Here is an 18,733-nt window from a genome sequence, read left to right as displayed (position 1 = left end):
TCATTCCGCCTCATGCACTGGTGTTAGGTTTCTTTCTTCTTCTTTTTTTGTGGGTGTGCACGGATCGTAAATATTGGAGGGTCGACGGGTGGGGGGGGGGGGGGGGGGGGGGGGTCTCATGAGAAGGAGTCTTGCTGAGTGACCGGAGTGTAAACTTCATCCATGATTCGGCATCATGTTCTAGTGTTAGTGGATTTTTCTTCTTCTTTGTGGGTGTGCAAGAATCATAAATATTGGAGGGTCGACGGGACCGGGGGCGGGGGGGGGGGGGGGTCTCTCTTGAGGAGGAGTTTTGCTGAGTGACCGGAGTGTAAACTTCATCCATGATTCGGCATCATGTACTAGTGTTAGTGGGTTTTCCGTCTTCTTTGTGGGTGTGCAAGAATCATAAATATTGGAGGGTCGACGGGACCGGGGGCGGGGGGGTGTCTCTTGAGAAGGAGTCTTGCTGAGTGACCGGAGTGTAAACTTCATCCATGATTCGGCATCATGTACTAGTATTAGTGGGTTTTTCTTCTTCTTTGTGGGTGTACAACGATCATAAATATGGGAGGGGTGAGGGAGGAAGAGCGGGGGTGGGGGTGTCTCTTGGGAGGGAGTCTGGCTGAGTGACTGGAGTGTAGAGTACATCCATGATTCATTAGATTTGTCTGTGAGCTGTGCTGGATAGTGTCAATAAATGGTCGTATGTTTGGGGTGAGAGACAATGACAATGACAATGACACATCTTTATTTTTCGAGGGTTAGAAAGAATAAGCATAGATATGCTTTTTTGCATCTGGCCCTCGCCCTAAAGAGGGACTAAACTATTTTACTATAACTATGACTAGGGGAAACAATTAAATTTTTTTTAAAAGGTTACATAAAAACTTTAATGGTAGAACATATAAGTTTATGTACATGAAGCGCATTATGTAGAAGCATTGTAGATCATAAGGTAGTGTTCAAAATTGGGTGTAAAGCAATGAAGATAAACGGAAAGTAACCCAACAATACATTAGCTCAGCAAAACAATGTATTACAGAGCCAAATCTTCGTGATTTTGTCACAATAAACCATAATTCCGATAATGAACAACTGTATACAAAGAAAACATACCAATCAAGTTTATTTGTTCATAGAGTTCATTAAATGGAAAGAATATTTGGTTCTAAAAGAATCTGTGTTGGTGGATTGCCGCAGGGCGTCCGGAAGAGCGTTCCAGAGGCTGCTTCCTGAATAAACAAGACTTGATTTAAATAGGTCTATCCTAGGAAGAGGAGTGTTTAGTTTTATAAAGTGGTGCGAATTCTTCAAAGAGAACTTTGAGCAAATGGTTTCGGGTGCATTTTCTGTCATAATTTTATGAGAGAGAGAGAGAGAGAGAGAGAGAGAGAGAGAGAGAGAGAGAGAGAGAGAGAGAATGTGTTTGTGTGTGTGTGTGTCTGCCTTTGTGGGTAAATATGTGTGTGTGCGTGTTTACCATGTAAGTGTGTGTGTGTGTGTGTGTGTGTGTGTGTGTGTGCCCGGTGTGTAACATGTAAGTGTGTGTGTGTTAGGTGGGGGTGGACGCACGTGCATGTCTGTGCATTCACTGATGTATGCACAAGCACATGATCATGCACACATAGGTCTCTCACTGTCTGCGTATTACGGGGAGGGTTGCACAAAGTCAGGGTGACACAGTCAATATTATCTGAAGTCTCTTCCTGCTCGTGATTGCACAGCAAATTAGGTGCTAATAGAAGGAAGTGTTAAATCGATCAAGGGCTCTAACACACACAGCAAACGTGACTGCTCTTGCATGCTGCAGGAACTAAATTTAGCCAACATCATTACTCTCGACTGAATACAAGGGACATTCTGTTATTTGTGTTAGGACTGAAAACTAGTCAAAGCCTTGCAAGTCAACACAAAGCCACTCTCAAGACCAGTCTGCTGGAACGGCCAACCCAGTGTTGTGAAAACACACAGTCAGCTTGGCCAACACTAGACACAAAGAGGAGTCTAAGCAGGCTCAGAGGTCCCAGGCTACCCTTCTAGGACACAATACCCAAGCTTAAATCTGACACTGACAGAGCCTAAAATAGAAGCTGATGTGTTTTAAATGTAATCCTGAACTTGACTCAAAGCAACAGCTATTCCATCAGAACCGACTGCGCATAAGACCCATTATGTTTATATCAAACACAGCCAAACCTCGGCATTCAAATACTAAAGCCACACAGCATGAACACGAAGTTAAGTACCTCTAACTTACAGCTAAACAATGTAACCCATAACAGGACTAAAGACACTTTGTTAGGAAAGAACACAAGCATCATTCTCCGAGGGCAAACAGCATGAACACTTTGCAACCAATCTCTAACTTACAGTTAAACCATAAAAATCCATAACCATCACTTTGTCAGGAATCAACACAAGCATCATTCTCCGAGAACTAAGCAAAGCACACAGCATGAAAACCTTGCAACCAATCTCTAACTTACAGCTAAACCGTGTAAACCAGAACCATACACTCTGTCAGTTAGGAATGAACACAAGCAGCATTCTATGGAAACCTAGCACTGCACATTGCATTAAAACCAAGCTTAATGCCTCTAGCTTACAGCTAAACACTGTAAACCAGAACAGGACCAAAGTCACTTTGTTAGGAAAGAACACAAGCATCATTCTCCGAGGGCACACAGCATGAACACTTTGCAACCAATCTCTAACTTACAGTTAAACCATAAAAATCCATAACCATCACTTTGTCAGGAATCAACACAAGCATCATTCTCCGAGAACTAAGCAAAGCACACAGCATGAAAACCTTGCAACCAATCTCTAACTTACAGCTAAACCGTGTAAACCAGAACCATACACTCTGTCAGTTAGGAATAAACACAAGCAGCATTCTATGGAAACCTAGCACTGCACATTGCATTAAAACCAAGCTTAATGTCTCTAGCTTACAGCTAAACACTGTAAACCAGAACAGGACCAAAGACACTTTGTTAGGAAAGAACACAAGCATCATTCTCCGAGGGCACACAGCATGAAAACTTTGCAATCTATCTCTAACTTATAGATAAACCATGAAAAACCATAACCATCACTTTGTTAGGAATGAACACAAGCAGCATACTATGTCTACTATGAACACCTAGCACTGCACATTGCATTAAAACCAAGCTTAATATCTCTAACTTACAGCTAAACACTGTAAACCAGAACAGGACCAAAGACACTTTGTTAGGAATGAACACAAGCATCATTCTGCGAGGCTACCAATCTCTAACTTACAGTTAAACCGTGTAAACCAGAACCATACTCTTTGTTAGGAATTAAAGAACACAAGCATCATTCTGTGAGGCTACCAATCTCTAACTTACAGTTAAACCGTGTAAACCAGAACCATACTCTTTGTTAGGAATGAACACAAGCATCATTCTGCGAGGCTACCAATCTCTAACTTACAGTTAAACCGTGTAAACCAGAACCATACTCTTTGTTAGTAAAGAACACAAGCATCATTCTGTGAGGCTACCGATCTCTAACTTACAGCTAAACCGTGTAAACCAGAACCATACTCTTTGTTAGGAATTAATTAACACGTACACAAGCAGCATTCTGTGAGAACTAAGCACTGCACACATCATGAAAACCAAACGACCAATCTCTGACTTACAGCTAAACCATGTAAACCAGAACCATACTTTTTGTTAGGAATTAATGAACACAAGCAGCATTCTGTGAGAACTAAGCACTGCACACATCATGAAAACCAAACGACCAATCTCTGACTTACAGCTAAACCATGTCAACCATTACCATCACTTTGTTAGGAATTAATGAACACACGCATCATTCTGTGAGAACTAAGCACTGCAAACAGCCTGAAAACCAAGCGACCAATCTGTGACTTACAGCTGCCATCCTCCTCCTTGCCCTGACCCATCTTGGTCAGCCCCATACCGCTGTAGGGCAGACCGTGCTGTGTGCTGGACCGCACCATTCCTCCTCCCCCACACCCCGCCCCTAACGACGCCCCGGGGCTGAAGCTCAACGGATAGGTGAAGCGAGAACTCTGGGAGGAGTTGCTAGGGCATGGAGAGGTGGGGGGCAGTGCACCGTTCGTGGGGTCTACAATATCGGAGAAAGAGTCGTGATTATCCGGGGACAGAGAGGGATCTTTGCTGTGGGAGCTAGAGAAGGACCTTTCGGACCGAACGCTGTTTGAGCGCTGAAGGCCGGGCTTGGGTGAGGGACAGGGGGAGGGTTGCGCGGAGGCCGAGGCGGACGTGAGCGCGGCCAAGGTTTCGCGATGCTGCTGCAAAATGCGAGCCCCCATCCCGGACAGAGCCCTGGCTTGCTGAATCTGCTGCTGGATGGAGGAGGAGGGGGACACGACCAGACCGTCCATACCCTCTCCTTCTTGACCTGGCGGTGCGGGGGCTGGAACGTTAGCGTGGGAGTTACGATGCCAGAAGCTGGGCCCCAGAGACACCCCCGTGGCGCTGCCCCCAGAGTGGCGCTGGCTGGAGGTAGGGAACTCGAGTGGGACGTAGTTGCTCTGCTGCTGCTGATGTTGTAGCTGCTGCAGCTGTCGGGCGTGCAGCTCCTGCAGATTGACGTAGTGGGAGAGGTTCCTGGCGGCCTGTTCCTTGCTGTAGGTGGCGTGGGGGTTGGAGATGATGGTGCTGCCGCACAGACCCCCGTTGTTCTCCCCCGCCGCTTTCGTCAGGCTCCCCTTGCTGCCGAACAGACGCCGCCGTCCAAGAGAGTTAGACTGGAAGTCGGTTTGGGCGGCTCCGGTGGATTTGCTGGGCGTCAGACCGCTGCGCTGCTTTCTCTCCAGGGTGGAGCTGCGGTAACAGTCCTGACCCATGTCGGAGTGACATGACCGGGCCGAGGACGCGGCGCTGGCGGGCCGAGGGATGGAGGTGGGGGTGTGGGCGACGGAATCGCTGCCTGACCGCACCATCTGGGCCATACCCTCCATGCCGTGTCGAGCCAGGCGCGACCCCACCACCGACGATCCCTTACCTCCCGACCCCCCGGAACTGCGACCACCGCTTCCCACAGAGCCCGTGCTGGTGTTACTCAGAGGACGTCGGTATCCGAACGCCGCCCCTGAACCCTGACTGGGCGGAGTTCCGTTCTGCCCGTTACTGCTCATCCGGTTGGAGTGTCTCTCTCTCATGCTGTTGTCCATAAGATGCGACTGGTCCGTGTTGGTTTCACTGTCTCGCTTGGTGCCAGGACCCGGAGACATGGAGTGCTCCCTGTGCAGAAAAGTCCGCTCACTTCCACAGTAGCCGCTATCGCCTTGAGGGGAAAACTCGGGCTGACTGGCGGTGGACAGTTTGCGAAAAGAGCTGTACTCTTGTTGGTCACTGCGCGTTGTCCAGCCTCCGATGGAGGAGTAGGCGTAGCCGTAGTCACTGGGGTCGCTGCTCAGCAGCTTGCTGGTCTGGGGGAGAGAGTACTTCCTGAATCCTCCCGCCGGCCCCCCCATGCCAGAGTCGCTGTGGTAGTCCGTGCCCATGAAAGCGCTGGTGCCCAGGTTTGGTGCCCGCTTGCCTCCCTGGAAAACAGGTAGGACCCAGGGAGATTAACAACTGTTTCGGTTCAGTTCTAAAATTGCAAGACTTGATACTTTGCAACTTGATATTTAATACAATGTATTACATAATACAAAACCTTTTCTATTATTTCATTCATTCACACCACACATGCCACTACTACTATTCTCCACAAATTGAGTTACACGTGTATTCCAAATGTGCTTTTGCCTGAATGTAAACAGTGGGCATAGCTAACGTTTGCAAGTGAATTCGCTTTCACTTGGCTACAGATGCATAATTATAATCGTTGTGGTAAAGTTATCTAGCCTGACCGCTGTGTAGCAAGGTACTCAACAGAACGACTCAAGAGCACCGATATGAAACTCTCTTGCTATCAGAAATGCTGTAGAAAACAATAGACTTATTGGAGGGCTTCTGTTCCTATCAGAAATACTTATACAGACTTCTCCTGTTACCACTAACAGTATCTCTGCCGACAGACTGTCAGACACTCTAAACCCACACACCAAGTTTGTCTACAGCTTCACTTTGTCATTGTCAATGGGGGGCTATCTCCCATAAAGTCACAGACAAATTCTTGCCTGCAGTTCAACTGATGAATAGTCACCCAATAAAGAATGCTTTCAAAATTAACAAGACTCAATCTACAGATAAAGGGAGGTAACAAACCTTGCACGACTCTCTGCATACACAGCCTAGTCCGTCACACATAACAGCTCTATGTGCTGCTTATCTACCCTTTGCCCATAGCATCATAACATTAACAGAAGCTGCTCACTACACTGCACAAATTACAAATCAATACCACATGCACTATCGCAGCTCCATCAAGACGAGATTAACATCATGTTGCCAATTCTTTCTGACGAGCCTTAAAGAGCAATAGATGAGTGTGCGCACAGACACACAAAAACACAGACATACACACACACACACACACATACACACACACTTGTGAGCACAGACACAGACACAAACACAGACACACAGACAGACACACAGACACACACACACACACACACAATAAGACATGGACACAGACAGACAGACAGACAGACACACACACACACACACACAAACACACACACACACACACAAACACACACACACACACACACAAAATGATACAGACACCAACATAAACACACACACACACACACACACACACACACAATGACACCAACATAAACACACACACACACACACACGCACAAACACACACACACACACACACAAAATGATACAGACACCAACATAAACACACACACACACACACACACACACACACACACAATGACACCAACACACACACACACACACACACACTCCTTCAAAGTACCAACGCAACGTCTCCAATAAACACAGCTGTGACCTCAATAACTGCATAATTCATAAGAACATCGTGCACTGTAAAGCTAATGCCGCAACCTCACACAATACCCACTGACAACAACACAAAAAGAAAGAGCCAGCAGGTTTCAGCTGTTGCATCTGGATACAAAAGTAATCCTTGCTCCTTGCGAGGGACCAAACAAACTTAATGTATTTATAATTAGTACATGATCCGCATAATCAACACGTGGCATATGACCTCTGTTACTAGCAACCTGTTCTTGAAACTGATGGGAATAATGATTTGCTGGGTTTTTTTTTACTTCCACTGTTATATTTTTGTAATTCACATGATCCTGGTTCAGTGTTTGTGACCGGCATATCTTAGCAGACAAAAGATATACATCTAGTAGTGACCTCACAGGTTTATCCCAATGACAATATTATCCACACACAGTAACCAAAAACGATGTATTGTTCTTCTTCCGCAGTTACCGTAATTCCCACACCCCACTCGTTGGATCAAGTGGGCTTTGACGTGTATGAGATTTTCCTCTGCCGTTTAGGCTGTCCCACTCCGTTTTAGGGGGGACATTTTTTATATCTAAATCATTATTTCAGTTTTCATTTTCATTACTTTATCGCCCCATCACTTGGAAATTCAGGTATCTTCCTCCATGGGGAAAGCTTTCTTTTCTTTCTTTCTTTATTTGGTGTTTAACGTCGTTTTCAACCGTTCAAGGTTATATCGCGACGGGGAAAGGGATAGAGCCACTTGTTAATTGTTTCTTGTTCACAAAAGCACTAATCAAAAATTTGCTCCAGGGGCTTGCAACGTAGTACAATATATTACCTTACTGGGAGAATGCAAGTTTCCAGTACAAAGGACTTAACATTTCTTACATACTGCTTGACTAAAATCTTTACAAACATTGACTATATTCTATATAAGAAACACTTAACAAGGGTAAAAGGAGAAACAGAATCCGTTAGTCGCCTTTTACGACATGCTGGGGAGCATCGGGTAAATTCTTCCCCCTAACCCGCGGGGGGGGGGTTGTGGAAAGCTAGCAGCAACAGAATCGCGCTACCCATGTCTGAGCGTGTTTGAGTGTAATCAGCCACCTGCACTTATGGCAGAATGACCGAGATCTTTTTGATGGCCGCAGGAGCGGTCATCTATTGGAATGCATTCGGAGAGGTGACATGTCTCGTTTTGTTACCGTTCTCACGAGATCAGTTACATTCTCTCTCTCTCTCTCTCTCTCTCTCTCTCTCTCTCTCTCTCTCTCTCTCTCTCTCTCTCTCTCTCTCTCTCTCTCTCTCTCTCTCTCTCTCCATCATGTATGTCTTTGTCTGTGTCTCCCTCTGAGTCTCTCCGCTTCTGTCTTTCTATGTCTGTCTCTGTCAATGTGTGTGTGTGTGTGTCTCTCTCTCTCTCTCTCTCTCTCTCTCTCTCTCTCTCTCTCTCTCTCTCGCTCTCTCTCTCACTCATCCGACTCCTGGCACACAGGTCAAAGCAGAGGTTAACTTGAGTGCACGTGTACCTAGTAGAAGGAGGGGGGTGATTCGGGTCAGAAGTGGGATAAAGCACTTTGGTCTTCAGTCTTTGGGTTATAGCTTTCAGTGGAGAAGATTCCAACATGAAATTGCACTATGCTCTACTACTTATTGTCCTTGTCTATCGGACACGAAGAAGGGAAGCTACAATCGCCCCAGGCCATATACTCTTTGTTTCCTGAGCCTGGACCATTGAGACGGTTACCTCATAGATCTGTTCATTCTTCAGTTTGTCGGTGTCAAAAGTTATACCCCCATTCCACACAACCGTTCTTTGTCCCGTTCCCGTACCAACCAAGGAATGCTGCCACAACAATGGAACGCTGCGCAAACGGCCGTTTTTTGGCATCTTTCAGCTGCGTCAGACCATAGTGGCAGCCGTCCTTGGTCGGTAAGGGAACGGGACCTAGAACGGATGTGTGGAATGCGGGTATGACAACTCAGTGTGTGAGAGCGCTACCGTTGCGTTACCGTTGTTTTAAGTTCCTTTAACGATCCAAGCGTTCCGTTACGGATGGGTTGAGGTTCCATTACCGTTCATTCTGATCGGGAGAGGAACGGCTAAAAATGTGAACATGCAGCCCAAACTCAGCCGTCCCTACCGACCATACCGTTCAAAGCAGTTCCGTTAACGACCAGTTACGTTCATTGCGGTTCTGTCCCGATCCCTCCCGTGCCCTCACCGTTCCTTGGTCGGTACGGGAACGGGACCTAGAACGGTTGTGTGGAAAGGGGGTATAAGACTCGACCACTTGGCTTATGGTGGAGACAGCTGGAAGATCTCTGGATATAATTGAAGAGGAGTAGTCTTCCTTTTAGAAAATGTGTACTCTGCCTTGCTGTCGGGGCTGGGTAAAGGGAGTGGAGGTTAAGGGGGTGGGGGGTGGGTAAACGAGGGGTAAGAGAGAGGAAAGAGAAAACTGGACAGGGAAAAGTCACTGCCTGAAGTATTCAATAAAGCCACACACACACACAAAAAGAAATTACCACATATGCAGGTTTTCAATTCATATTTTTGCAAAGTATCTGCACAAGTATGTGTGCCTCTGTGAGTATGTTCGTGGCTGCTTTCATGGGATACCTGTATTCCCATGAATTTGAAGATTTCTTTTATCTCTCTTTTTCTGACACCGTTGATTTAATGTCATTTTTACAGGACAGTTATTTTCCTTTCAGTTTTAAGTTGTAGTAGTTTGACCTTCTTGTTTAAGGACAAGTAGAGCTCGTTCCCAGTAGCAAAGACTCACTCAGTCCGTCAGTGTGCCTGAGTGTGTGTGATGGGGGGGGGGGGGGAGGGGGCTCTCCCGTGACCGGCCACCAGTGCAATGTACAGACAGGTTTGCACTGGCCCAAGGGTGTCCGTTCATGAGAGGGACTGCTGTAACAGCAAAACTAGTGTGAAACATAAGTAATCAATTTATGCACTTGACTATATTCACAACAGGGACCTATCACTCTTCTTTGCATGTTTTTATGCCAACGGATTTTCAAATAAATACTCTGCAACACATGTAACCCACATTCAAAATGTGCCCGTACAATACCGCTTCTTTTATGAAAACATTGCTTCGGCCATGTTGATTTCAATCAACCAATTTTCTTGTACTGTAGTGACACGGGGGTGGAACTTAGGTACTGTCTCAAAGTCGGCACATAAAAGTGACCCGTGTCCGTCCCTGCCCGAATTCGACCCCGTGACCCGCAGATCACAAGTGCTCTACCAACTGAGTTACCAGACCCCATTTACACTATAGCATCATGCTTTCAGACGAAAGCTCACCTGCTGCATCTGCTGTGGGTGCATGAAGCCTTGAGCCACGTCGCGCGGCATTCGCTTCATGCTGTTGTAGACGTTGCTGTCTGACAGCGCCCCCTGTGAAGACCCCGTCAGGTTCTCGTCCGTGCTGATCTCTGCGATCGTGTCGCTGATGTCGCCACTGCTGATTGAACTGCTGTCGTCAAAGCTGCAATTAAAATAAATAAATAAATTAATAAGAAGTCGCTAAGACACAAAAGTAAAGAATGAAATTGAACTTGTGGTTACAAACAAAAACAAACAAGCGATCGAATCTAAGTCCGGACAGACAGACAGACAGACAGACAGACAGACAGACAGACAGACAGACAGACAGACAGACAGACAGACAGACAGACAGACAGACAGACAGACAGACAGACAGACAGACAAACAAACAGACAGAGTGAATATTATACACGCCCAAATATACAGGGGTGTAACTCACTGCTAAATGGAAGGCACTTGCTAGTCCAAAATCATAACATCAGAGCTAGCAACTACTTAACAATATTGCCCACGTGACGTATATTAATATCAAAGCAACAAAACACAAAATAAGCAGGTACGAGGTTTGTGCCAGAAAAGTGACTACAAAAATATAATGGTATCAGGAGAAAGTTCGTGCCCTTGAATAGCTGAAATTATACCAAAATTATAGAATTATATGAAAACATGTGAACTCCAAACAAATCTTATGGTTTCTGCTTCTTTGCTCTATTGCCTATTACTGTAGTACTAGTGACATGACTTTGGTTTGAAAGCTGTAAGCAAATCTGGAGGGGATAAAACAACACGAAAAAAGCAAATCCTTTCTGTTTGCGAAGCACTGAAGAAAATGACAAAGTAAGTCTGTAAAGGCAACATCCACTTAAAAAGATTAGAAGTGTCCTACAAAATTTAATATCAATAAAATGTGTGAAATGTGATTGTGATTGCAAACAGCAGCCACTTTAAAAACTTGTTTGTGTAAACACAGAAGTTTTACTGCTGTTTGCGGAAACTGGAAAAGCAAATCAAGTCAAACAAGAAAGTGTGGGGAGAAAACTTCGACACAAAGTTAATCCCATCAGCGTTCACCTCTCTGGTTTTTATTTGCCTTTCTAACTCTATTTTTACCCTGTGGCTATATTTGCCCACAAAGCCTCTTCAATGTTCCCTCCAGACGTGGCATTTAATGGTCCGGCAGCTCCTGCAGTTAGCTGTCTGATGCCAATGTTGACAGAAAACCTTAAAACTCTCATTCTCACATTAATAGGAGTGAATTCAACTCTTTGTCTTATTTCAAAGAGCAAAATGCACCCGAATCCTTTTGCTTCCAAGCTTTAAAAGGGAAGTGTTATGAACAAAACGTGATTTTTGTCTGTGACAAAAACATTTGTGCGACCATCTCAAAACGTATCAAAACACGATGGGCTGTTACAATGCCAACATAGAGATATTACAGCATACATATATACTGTGTTGATCATGTCGTGGTGCCCCAGACATTACCACTCCGTCATGCACCAGACTATTAAACCTACGTGTCACTGTCAGGAAGCAATCCAAGTATTTTCAAAGTGCAAACGTATTTGTAATCTCTCTGCCATAGGCAGCCGTACTCCCTCTTCAGAAGATTATATTTATAACCCTTAAAAGCAATGCGTACACACTGATACAGTGGTTCTTGCGATGTTAGACCCCTCTAATGAGAGGGTATTTCCCATGAAAGGACACGTTCTGTTGGTCCTTAGTCTATCGCTCGACCAACAGTTACCTGTCATGACAGGCCACCTTCAATGTAGGGACACACTGGCTGGTACCAAGGGTGTCCTGTCATCGCAGGGACCACTGATGTAACTGAGGCTACTTCTTTTACTGTCACTGTAAGCGTAACATTTATGAATCTCATTAAATGTAACGGCTTTTTAAATCTCACATCGATGGTCATACCTGAAGAGTCAAGGTGGCCAACCGAAAGTGCTCTCTAGTATAGCCTATAGATAACAACGCACTTCCGCTGCCAAATAACCAGCATATTTGTAATGAACTTTATTCATGAATGAATAAACTCGGCCCATGAGAAGACCAGCGTTGTGTTTGATCTAAATGAAGACTTTCTCCTTACCTGTCATCATCCATGAGACCAGACGACTTCTGCATGCATTCCTTCACCGCCTGCATCCCTTCTCTGAATCGCTGCTGCAGTCGCCGTGCGTACAGCGAGGCCCCTCCTTCACTCAGGTATCCACTCGTCCAGTCGTCGTTACGACTGTTGTTGCCCTTCAGTATATCCCCGTCAGACATGTAGCCCGACACGTAGTCATAGGTATCCATGTCAGACCCGTAGTCAGTGTCCGAGGGGCAGTTGGTGGAGCCGGCACGCTTGATGTTCTGACCCGAGTACGACTTGTTGGGGTCCATCATCTGGCGGTTGACGCCGTACCCCTGGCTCTGAGCGCGAGCCGGGTACACTGCTGCAGGGACTGAGATTCCTGGAATGTGAAAGTTCCGACTGCTGGAGAGGCCGGAGTATCCGCTGTATCCACGGAAATACCCGTACGGCAAAGCACGCATGATTGGCTGCATGGGCTTGATATCCATCGCTTCACCCGAGTCGTCCACGAACGTCGTTTTCTCGTCGTTGCCTGTGAACGTCGTCTCCTTCCCTGAAGGTTGTTTGGTTTCTGTGCGCACTTCTGTGTCGAAGGTCGTTTCGATTTTCTCCCCGTGGCGCGGCTGAACGATCGCAACGTTGTTTGCCGGCTTGCCCAGGTGAGAGTTGAGCATCTTGACCCCCAGTTTGGGGGAGTTGGTACCGGTGGGGGAGGTGATGCTTTTGACCTGAGCGGCGTTGCTGAAGTCACTGGCCAGGGGTACAGCCTGGCCTCCGTGCTCCAGCTGTTTGCGAGACACTGCAGGGGAAGAACGGTTGGAAGACACCTGACTGCTCTCGTCCACAGAAACATCATGCCCTCGTTTAGGGCTAGACCGCTCACTCTTCGGGCTTGCCCTTTCACTTCTGGGGCTCGACCTTTCACTCCGGGGACTGGACCGTTCAGAGTCTACTTCGGACTTGGGGCTGGAACGTCCGCCGTCCTGTGACCTTGACGACCCCGACCCCTCCACTCTCTGGCGAGCGGACGACTTTTTCAGCACGGAGAGGTTGGTCTGCGTGTTGCTGTCGGTCTTGGTGGCCTTGCTGTGTGACGTGGGCTTGACCACGTTGACCGCCGCTGAGGAGTTGGGCGACAGACCGTGACGCGTGACGCTGGGGGAGCTGAGCGGGCTGACAGGGGCGGTCTCCACGTGACCTCTGTCCCCTGATGACCTCGGCAGGTACTGACGAGACGACCCGCCCTCCACGCCCTGAGCGGGGATGTTGACGGGGACGTAGTGGGGGTGGGAGGGGGAGGCCATGGGGTGTTCTGACCCGGCCTGTCGTCGCTGGTCTTCCTTGGCGTGTTGACGCTCCAGACTCGGCGTCTTCATGCGGCCGTCCTGGTTGGTGCCCGCTCTGGCACTCATGTCTAGCGCCTGTGATAGAGAATAAAACACAGTGGGATTCAAATCCATTATACAAAATTGTAACTGTTTAGAAGCTACCCACTTACTGACTTCGTCATGTCCAGTGCCTGTGAAAGAAACAGAGTGGGATTAACATCTATGACAACAAATTATGACGTTGTAGAAGATATACCCATTCAGTCATTGGATATCGTAACCCAGCCCGCGAAAAAAAAAATACTGATTTTTAATTTTAGAAGAGAAAAAGTATTTTACACAATCATGTCTGATAGATTGCAGGAATGGTAAAGATAGAAACAAAATTACTACTAAAGTTCATGTCAGACAGTTATAACTTTGTAGAATTTTTTGTTTTGTTTTTTGAAGCGGATTCTAAGCCAGTTTACAAGAGAGAAAGGGGTTTTACACACGTCAGATACATTGCAGCACTGTTTATCTATTGACAGATTCAGTTTTGGATTCCAGACAGGGAAGAACAAGACAACAGAGACAAGAGCAGATATAAACTATAACATGGGTGTTACACGGAGTTCACACCGTTCACCACAGCTAGACACGTAACTTATACGATAAACATATCTGGAAATACATCCATGCTTTTCCAAGGATGACACAAACAGGACTGCCATAAATGCCATCTTATCCCCCTGTCAGTTTGATGACAGATCTGTTTTTTGTTTCTTTGTGCTCACATTAACAGTTAATACGCAGTTCGGTGATCACTCTGTTTGGTCGTTGTGTTTGAATGTATTAACTATTATGTATTGAATGAACTCAAGCCAAGCAACATCCATGTGTCCTGCACGTGGTTGTAATAACATCTTATGTCTTATACTTTTTCTTTTTTCAAAAGGGAAACATTGGGCAAAACAGAAGATCTTTAATTCACGTTTATTACAATAAATCTGAACACCACTTCAAAGACTTACACAATTTGGAAGTTCTGGCCACTATAAAGACTTAACAAGCCTTCAAACAGGAAATATCTTTGAAGTGGCGCTTTGACGATGAAGACTACAGTAAATCTGCTTATCATATATATATGAATATCAGTTGTAAATCTGCAAGAGGACACTTGAGGTGAGAGCTCCCATGGGGTCGCCTTCACGCGGCGGGAGTGTTTATACTAAGCTACCCCACTCCTTTACTTCTCTTCTTTTGTCTTATTTCTGCCTTACCAGTCCTTTCACCTATATTTCCTTCCAAGAAAACTCTCCCAACTATTCCCTGCAGTTTTCCAATTCTTTTCTTGTTGTCTTACCTGACTGGATCCATCACCTTTATTTCACTTACCAAAAGTCTTCTTTTCCACATCCTTATTTCTCTGCACCCCGCATGTCGTAAGAGGCGACTAACGGATTCTGTTCCTCCTTTTACCCTTGTTAAGTGGTTCTTGTATAGAATATAGTCAATGTTTGTAAAGATTTTAGTCAAGCAGTATGTAAGAAATGTTTAGTCCTTTGTACTGGAAACTTGCATTCTCCCAGTAAGGTCATATATTGTACTACGTTGCAAGCCCCTGGAGCAATTTTTTGATTAGTGCTTTTGTGAACAAGAAACACTTAACAAGTGGCTCTATCCCATCTCCCCCCTTTCCCCTATCCCATCTCCCCCCTTTCCCTCGTCGCGATATAACCTTCGTGGTTGAAAACGACGTTAAACACCAAATAAAGAAAGAAAGACTTGAGGTGAGAAGTAACAAGATCATTCTTACCAGTAGATTCACTCGGGCGTGTCCGCTCTGAACACTGTTGCTGCTGTTGCTGTGATGAAGCTTGGACGATGCGGTCGGTGAAGTCGGTGACCCGCTGAGGTTGGCATAGCCCGGGTCACTGACTGGAGGCGGGTTGAAGGTCGTGAAGGTCGGGGACACGGTCTGGTCAGAGTAGCTACTGCTGCTGGGTTCGTGGTGGCGACCTCGTGACTGTTGCTGACTCAGTTGCTGATGTTGCTGATTCTGTTGCTGATGTTGCTGCTGATGTTGCTGCTGCTGTTGCTGAAGCTGCAACTGTTGTAAATGCTGATGGTGACGCTGCAGCTGCTGCTGTGTCAGAGGCACTTGTTGATGTTGTTGTTGTTGCTGGAGTAGTTGTTGTTGTTGTTGTTGTTGTAGCTGTTGTTGCTGGAAGGCGGCTTTGGAAGCAGGTAGAGCCTGTGGTTGTTGAACGCCGGGCAGGCCGGTGAAGAGCCCTTTACTGCGTGAAGACTTCTCCTCCTTACCCCCCTTACTACTACCACTGCTTGACCGGCTGCCCTGCGGCTTGGGGATACCTGTGGGGATGGCGGAAGTGAGGGGAGGGGGAGGGTTGGTGGGGGTGGCGGGGGGCTGGCCAGACGGAGGAGGCACTGGGGAGGAAAAGCCGGCAGCGTTGGAAGATCGCGACTTTCCTGAAGACGACGATGACGAAGGCGGCGCAGCTTTGGCACCGGTGGGGATGAAACTGCCGAGCTTGGAGCTCTTTCTGGACGAGGTGGGGCTTGCTTGACGAGGGTCACCACGAGGGTCAACCCGAGGGTCACCACGAGGGTCACCCCTGGAGGGTCCGGCCGCACGCCGACTCTGGCCCGGCGAGTTTCCGGCGACGGTGATGGGCGAGGACGCTCTGGACCCAGATGCGCTGAGCTGGTGAAGACTGGCGGAGGAGGGGCTCGACACCCTCACTCCATCCTCCCCCTGCCCCCCGTCCCTCCCCTTCCCGCTGAAGGCACGCACTAAGGACTTCTTGCCCCCCTTCGAGGAGGAGGAGGAGGAGCTCCGAGGAAGACCCGCATTTCCAGTGGAGGACCCATGAGCGCCAGAACTGGCAGCAACGGCGGCGGCTGCCCCCTCGTTGGAGGACGGTCTAGCGCCGGAAGACTTCACATCCCCACGGGAACTACCACTTCCAGACTTGGAGGCCCCTTTACTGGCCCCTTTCTTGTCCTTGTCCTTGTTGAAGAACTTGAACTTGTCCAACATAGAGTTCTTGTTACCTGAGGAGGAGGAAGAGGAGGAAGCAGGCTTGGAGGAGGAGCTCTTGGATGAGGAGGTGGAGGAAGTGGAACCAGCGCTGGTCCTGTTGGACTGCTTGTCACCGCCGGACCCGGGCCTACCTCGCCCCACGGGTGTCGGGATACCTGAGGTGGGAGCGGCGCTAGGCGATGTAGCTCTTGCTTGAGATCCACCGTTGTTGGTGCTAGATGATGACCCTGACCCTCTGGTGGGAACTAGGGAAGATCCTGAGAGAAAAAACAGAAACAGTGATCCTTAGTAAGTCAAGCCTTTGTGTACAATTCAAGCCTCCTATTAATTGGGTGAGGTCAACTTTGTAAAGTTCAGTACACGAAGCAGACTGCACAAAGCTTTAGCACTGAAGTTTTGGTAAACAGACTTTGCAAAGTCTTCGTGAAGTTGACCTCGGGTTTCATTAAGGACCCCCTTTACTATCTGTTGAACAGATATCAACAGAAACTGAGCAAATCTATTGCAGCCAATGGGCCCAGGACATAGTGATGCAACCAGCAATCAACTGCAGTGAATTGTATCCGGACTTGTGTACACCAATTTACATTGTAACTGTTGCAGAAATACTATAACACAGTACTTGGCATCAAGAGACAAGAAAGGTCGGTTACTGAAACGGTTATTTGTTTAAAATTCATAACATTCACAAATATATCGACCTAATGGTTTTTAAAAATGATAGTAGACAGTGAGACAAACAATTATGAGGCAATTGCTACAAGTAAAAGACTTTTAGGCTGACTTAGCTCACATCCAACATGACCGGCACGGTTGGCCTAGTGGTAAGGCGTCCGCCCCGTGATCGGGAGGTCGTGGGTTCGAAACCCGGCCGGGTCATACCTAAGACTTTAAAATTGGCAATCTAGTGGCTGCTCCGCCTGGCGTCTGGCATTATGGGGTTAGTGCTAGGACTGGTTGGTCCGGTGTCAGAATAATGTGACTGGGTGAGACATGAAGCCTGTGCTGCGACTTCTGTCTTGTGTGTGGCGCACGTTATATGTCAAAGCAGCACCGCCCTGATATGGCCCTTCGTGGTCGGCTGGGCGTAAAGCAAACAAACAAACAGACAAACATCCAACATGCACTCAGCTAAGTTTTGCATTTGCATCATTCATAATGATTTGTGTGTCCACTATAAAGACCATTGGCTCGATGTACTTGTGAATGTCTAATTACCGTTCCAATAAGTAGCTTTCTTTCTTTTTAATTCTGGATTCTGGAATGTTAGCAGTCTATCTGCTTTTGAATTTCTGCTTACAATAATTGGTATTTTCAGACATAACAAGAATACACAGACGTTTGTTGTAGCACTAGTGTACCAAATTTGAACCATGATGCAGTGATGGTGCTAGTATTTTTTTCAAAACGGTAGGCAAACTTTTATGATGCAAACAGTCCAGAAAAAAACGGTAGGCTGGTCATTGGAACCAGTAAGTGTCCAACTCCGAGTACTGGTTTTGTTGTTTTACCAGCGACGAAAACTCGGTAGTTCAAAAACCATCCGGTAGATCATACCGGCAGCCAATTTTGTTCCGGTATTTTCTCATTTCATCCGGTAAAATACAGGTAATTACCGGTTAACGCCAATACTGATGATGTACTTCCTATACAGTAGGTACATCTTTGATAACTATAACACGAAAATGTCTGCTTCCATAGTAGACGAAGTGTTTGTATCCTAGCAGAACCTTTGTAATCTACATGCAACAAAAACGTCTGCAAATTCTCGCCACAACTGTCATTTTCAATCAGTCAGTGTGCTGATGTAAATCAAAGATAGTGCAAAATGTGGGCCATTACTTTCTGTGTGGTTTCCCCAAACCTCTCTTGACCTAGGTGCAACAAAAACGTCTGCAGTTTCTCGTCAACTGTCATCATCAATCAGTCTGCACCACAGGAGCTTGTATCAAAGCACAGATCGATTGAAGTATCCTACCCCTGTATCCTTGCTGCAGTATTTTATATCAGTATGGATAAATG

At 46.7% G+C, this 18,733-nt stretch overlaps 1 protein-coding gene across 1 annotated transcript in view; it reads right to left on the bottom strand.

Annotated features, from left to right (window-relative positions):
* The window catches only part of LOC138961129 (neuron navigator 3-like), a 171,152-nt gene that overhangs the window by 136,809 nt on the left and 15,610 nt on the right, over window positions 1–18,733 (bottom strand). Inside the window, exons 4-7 of the mRNA XM_070332729.1 lie at window positions 15,464–16,968; window positions 12,350–13,758; window positions 10,225–10,408; window positions 3,892–5,551 (exon numbers count right to left, since the gene is read on the bottom strand). Coding sequence (XP_070188830.1) covers window positions 3,892–5,551; window positions 10,225–10,408; window positions 12,350–13,758; window positions 15,464–16,968 — 4,758 coding nt within the window. The remainder of the gene's footprint in view (window positions 1–3,891; window positions 5,552–10,224; window positions 10,409–12,349; window positions 13,759–15,463; window positions 16,969–18,733) is intronic.

This window comes from Littorina saxatilis, linkage group LG3 (genome assembly GCF_037325665.1).
Source record: "Littorina saxatilis isolate snail1 linkage group LG3, US_GU_Lsax_2.0, whole genome shotgun sequence".
NCBI classification, from domain to species: domain Eukaryota; kingdom Metazoa; phylum Mollusca; class Gastropoda; order Littorinimorpha; family Littorinidae; genus Littorina; species Littorina saxatilis.
This window is presented reverse-complemented; position numbering and strand designations above follow the sequence as displayed.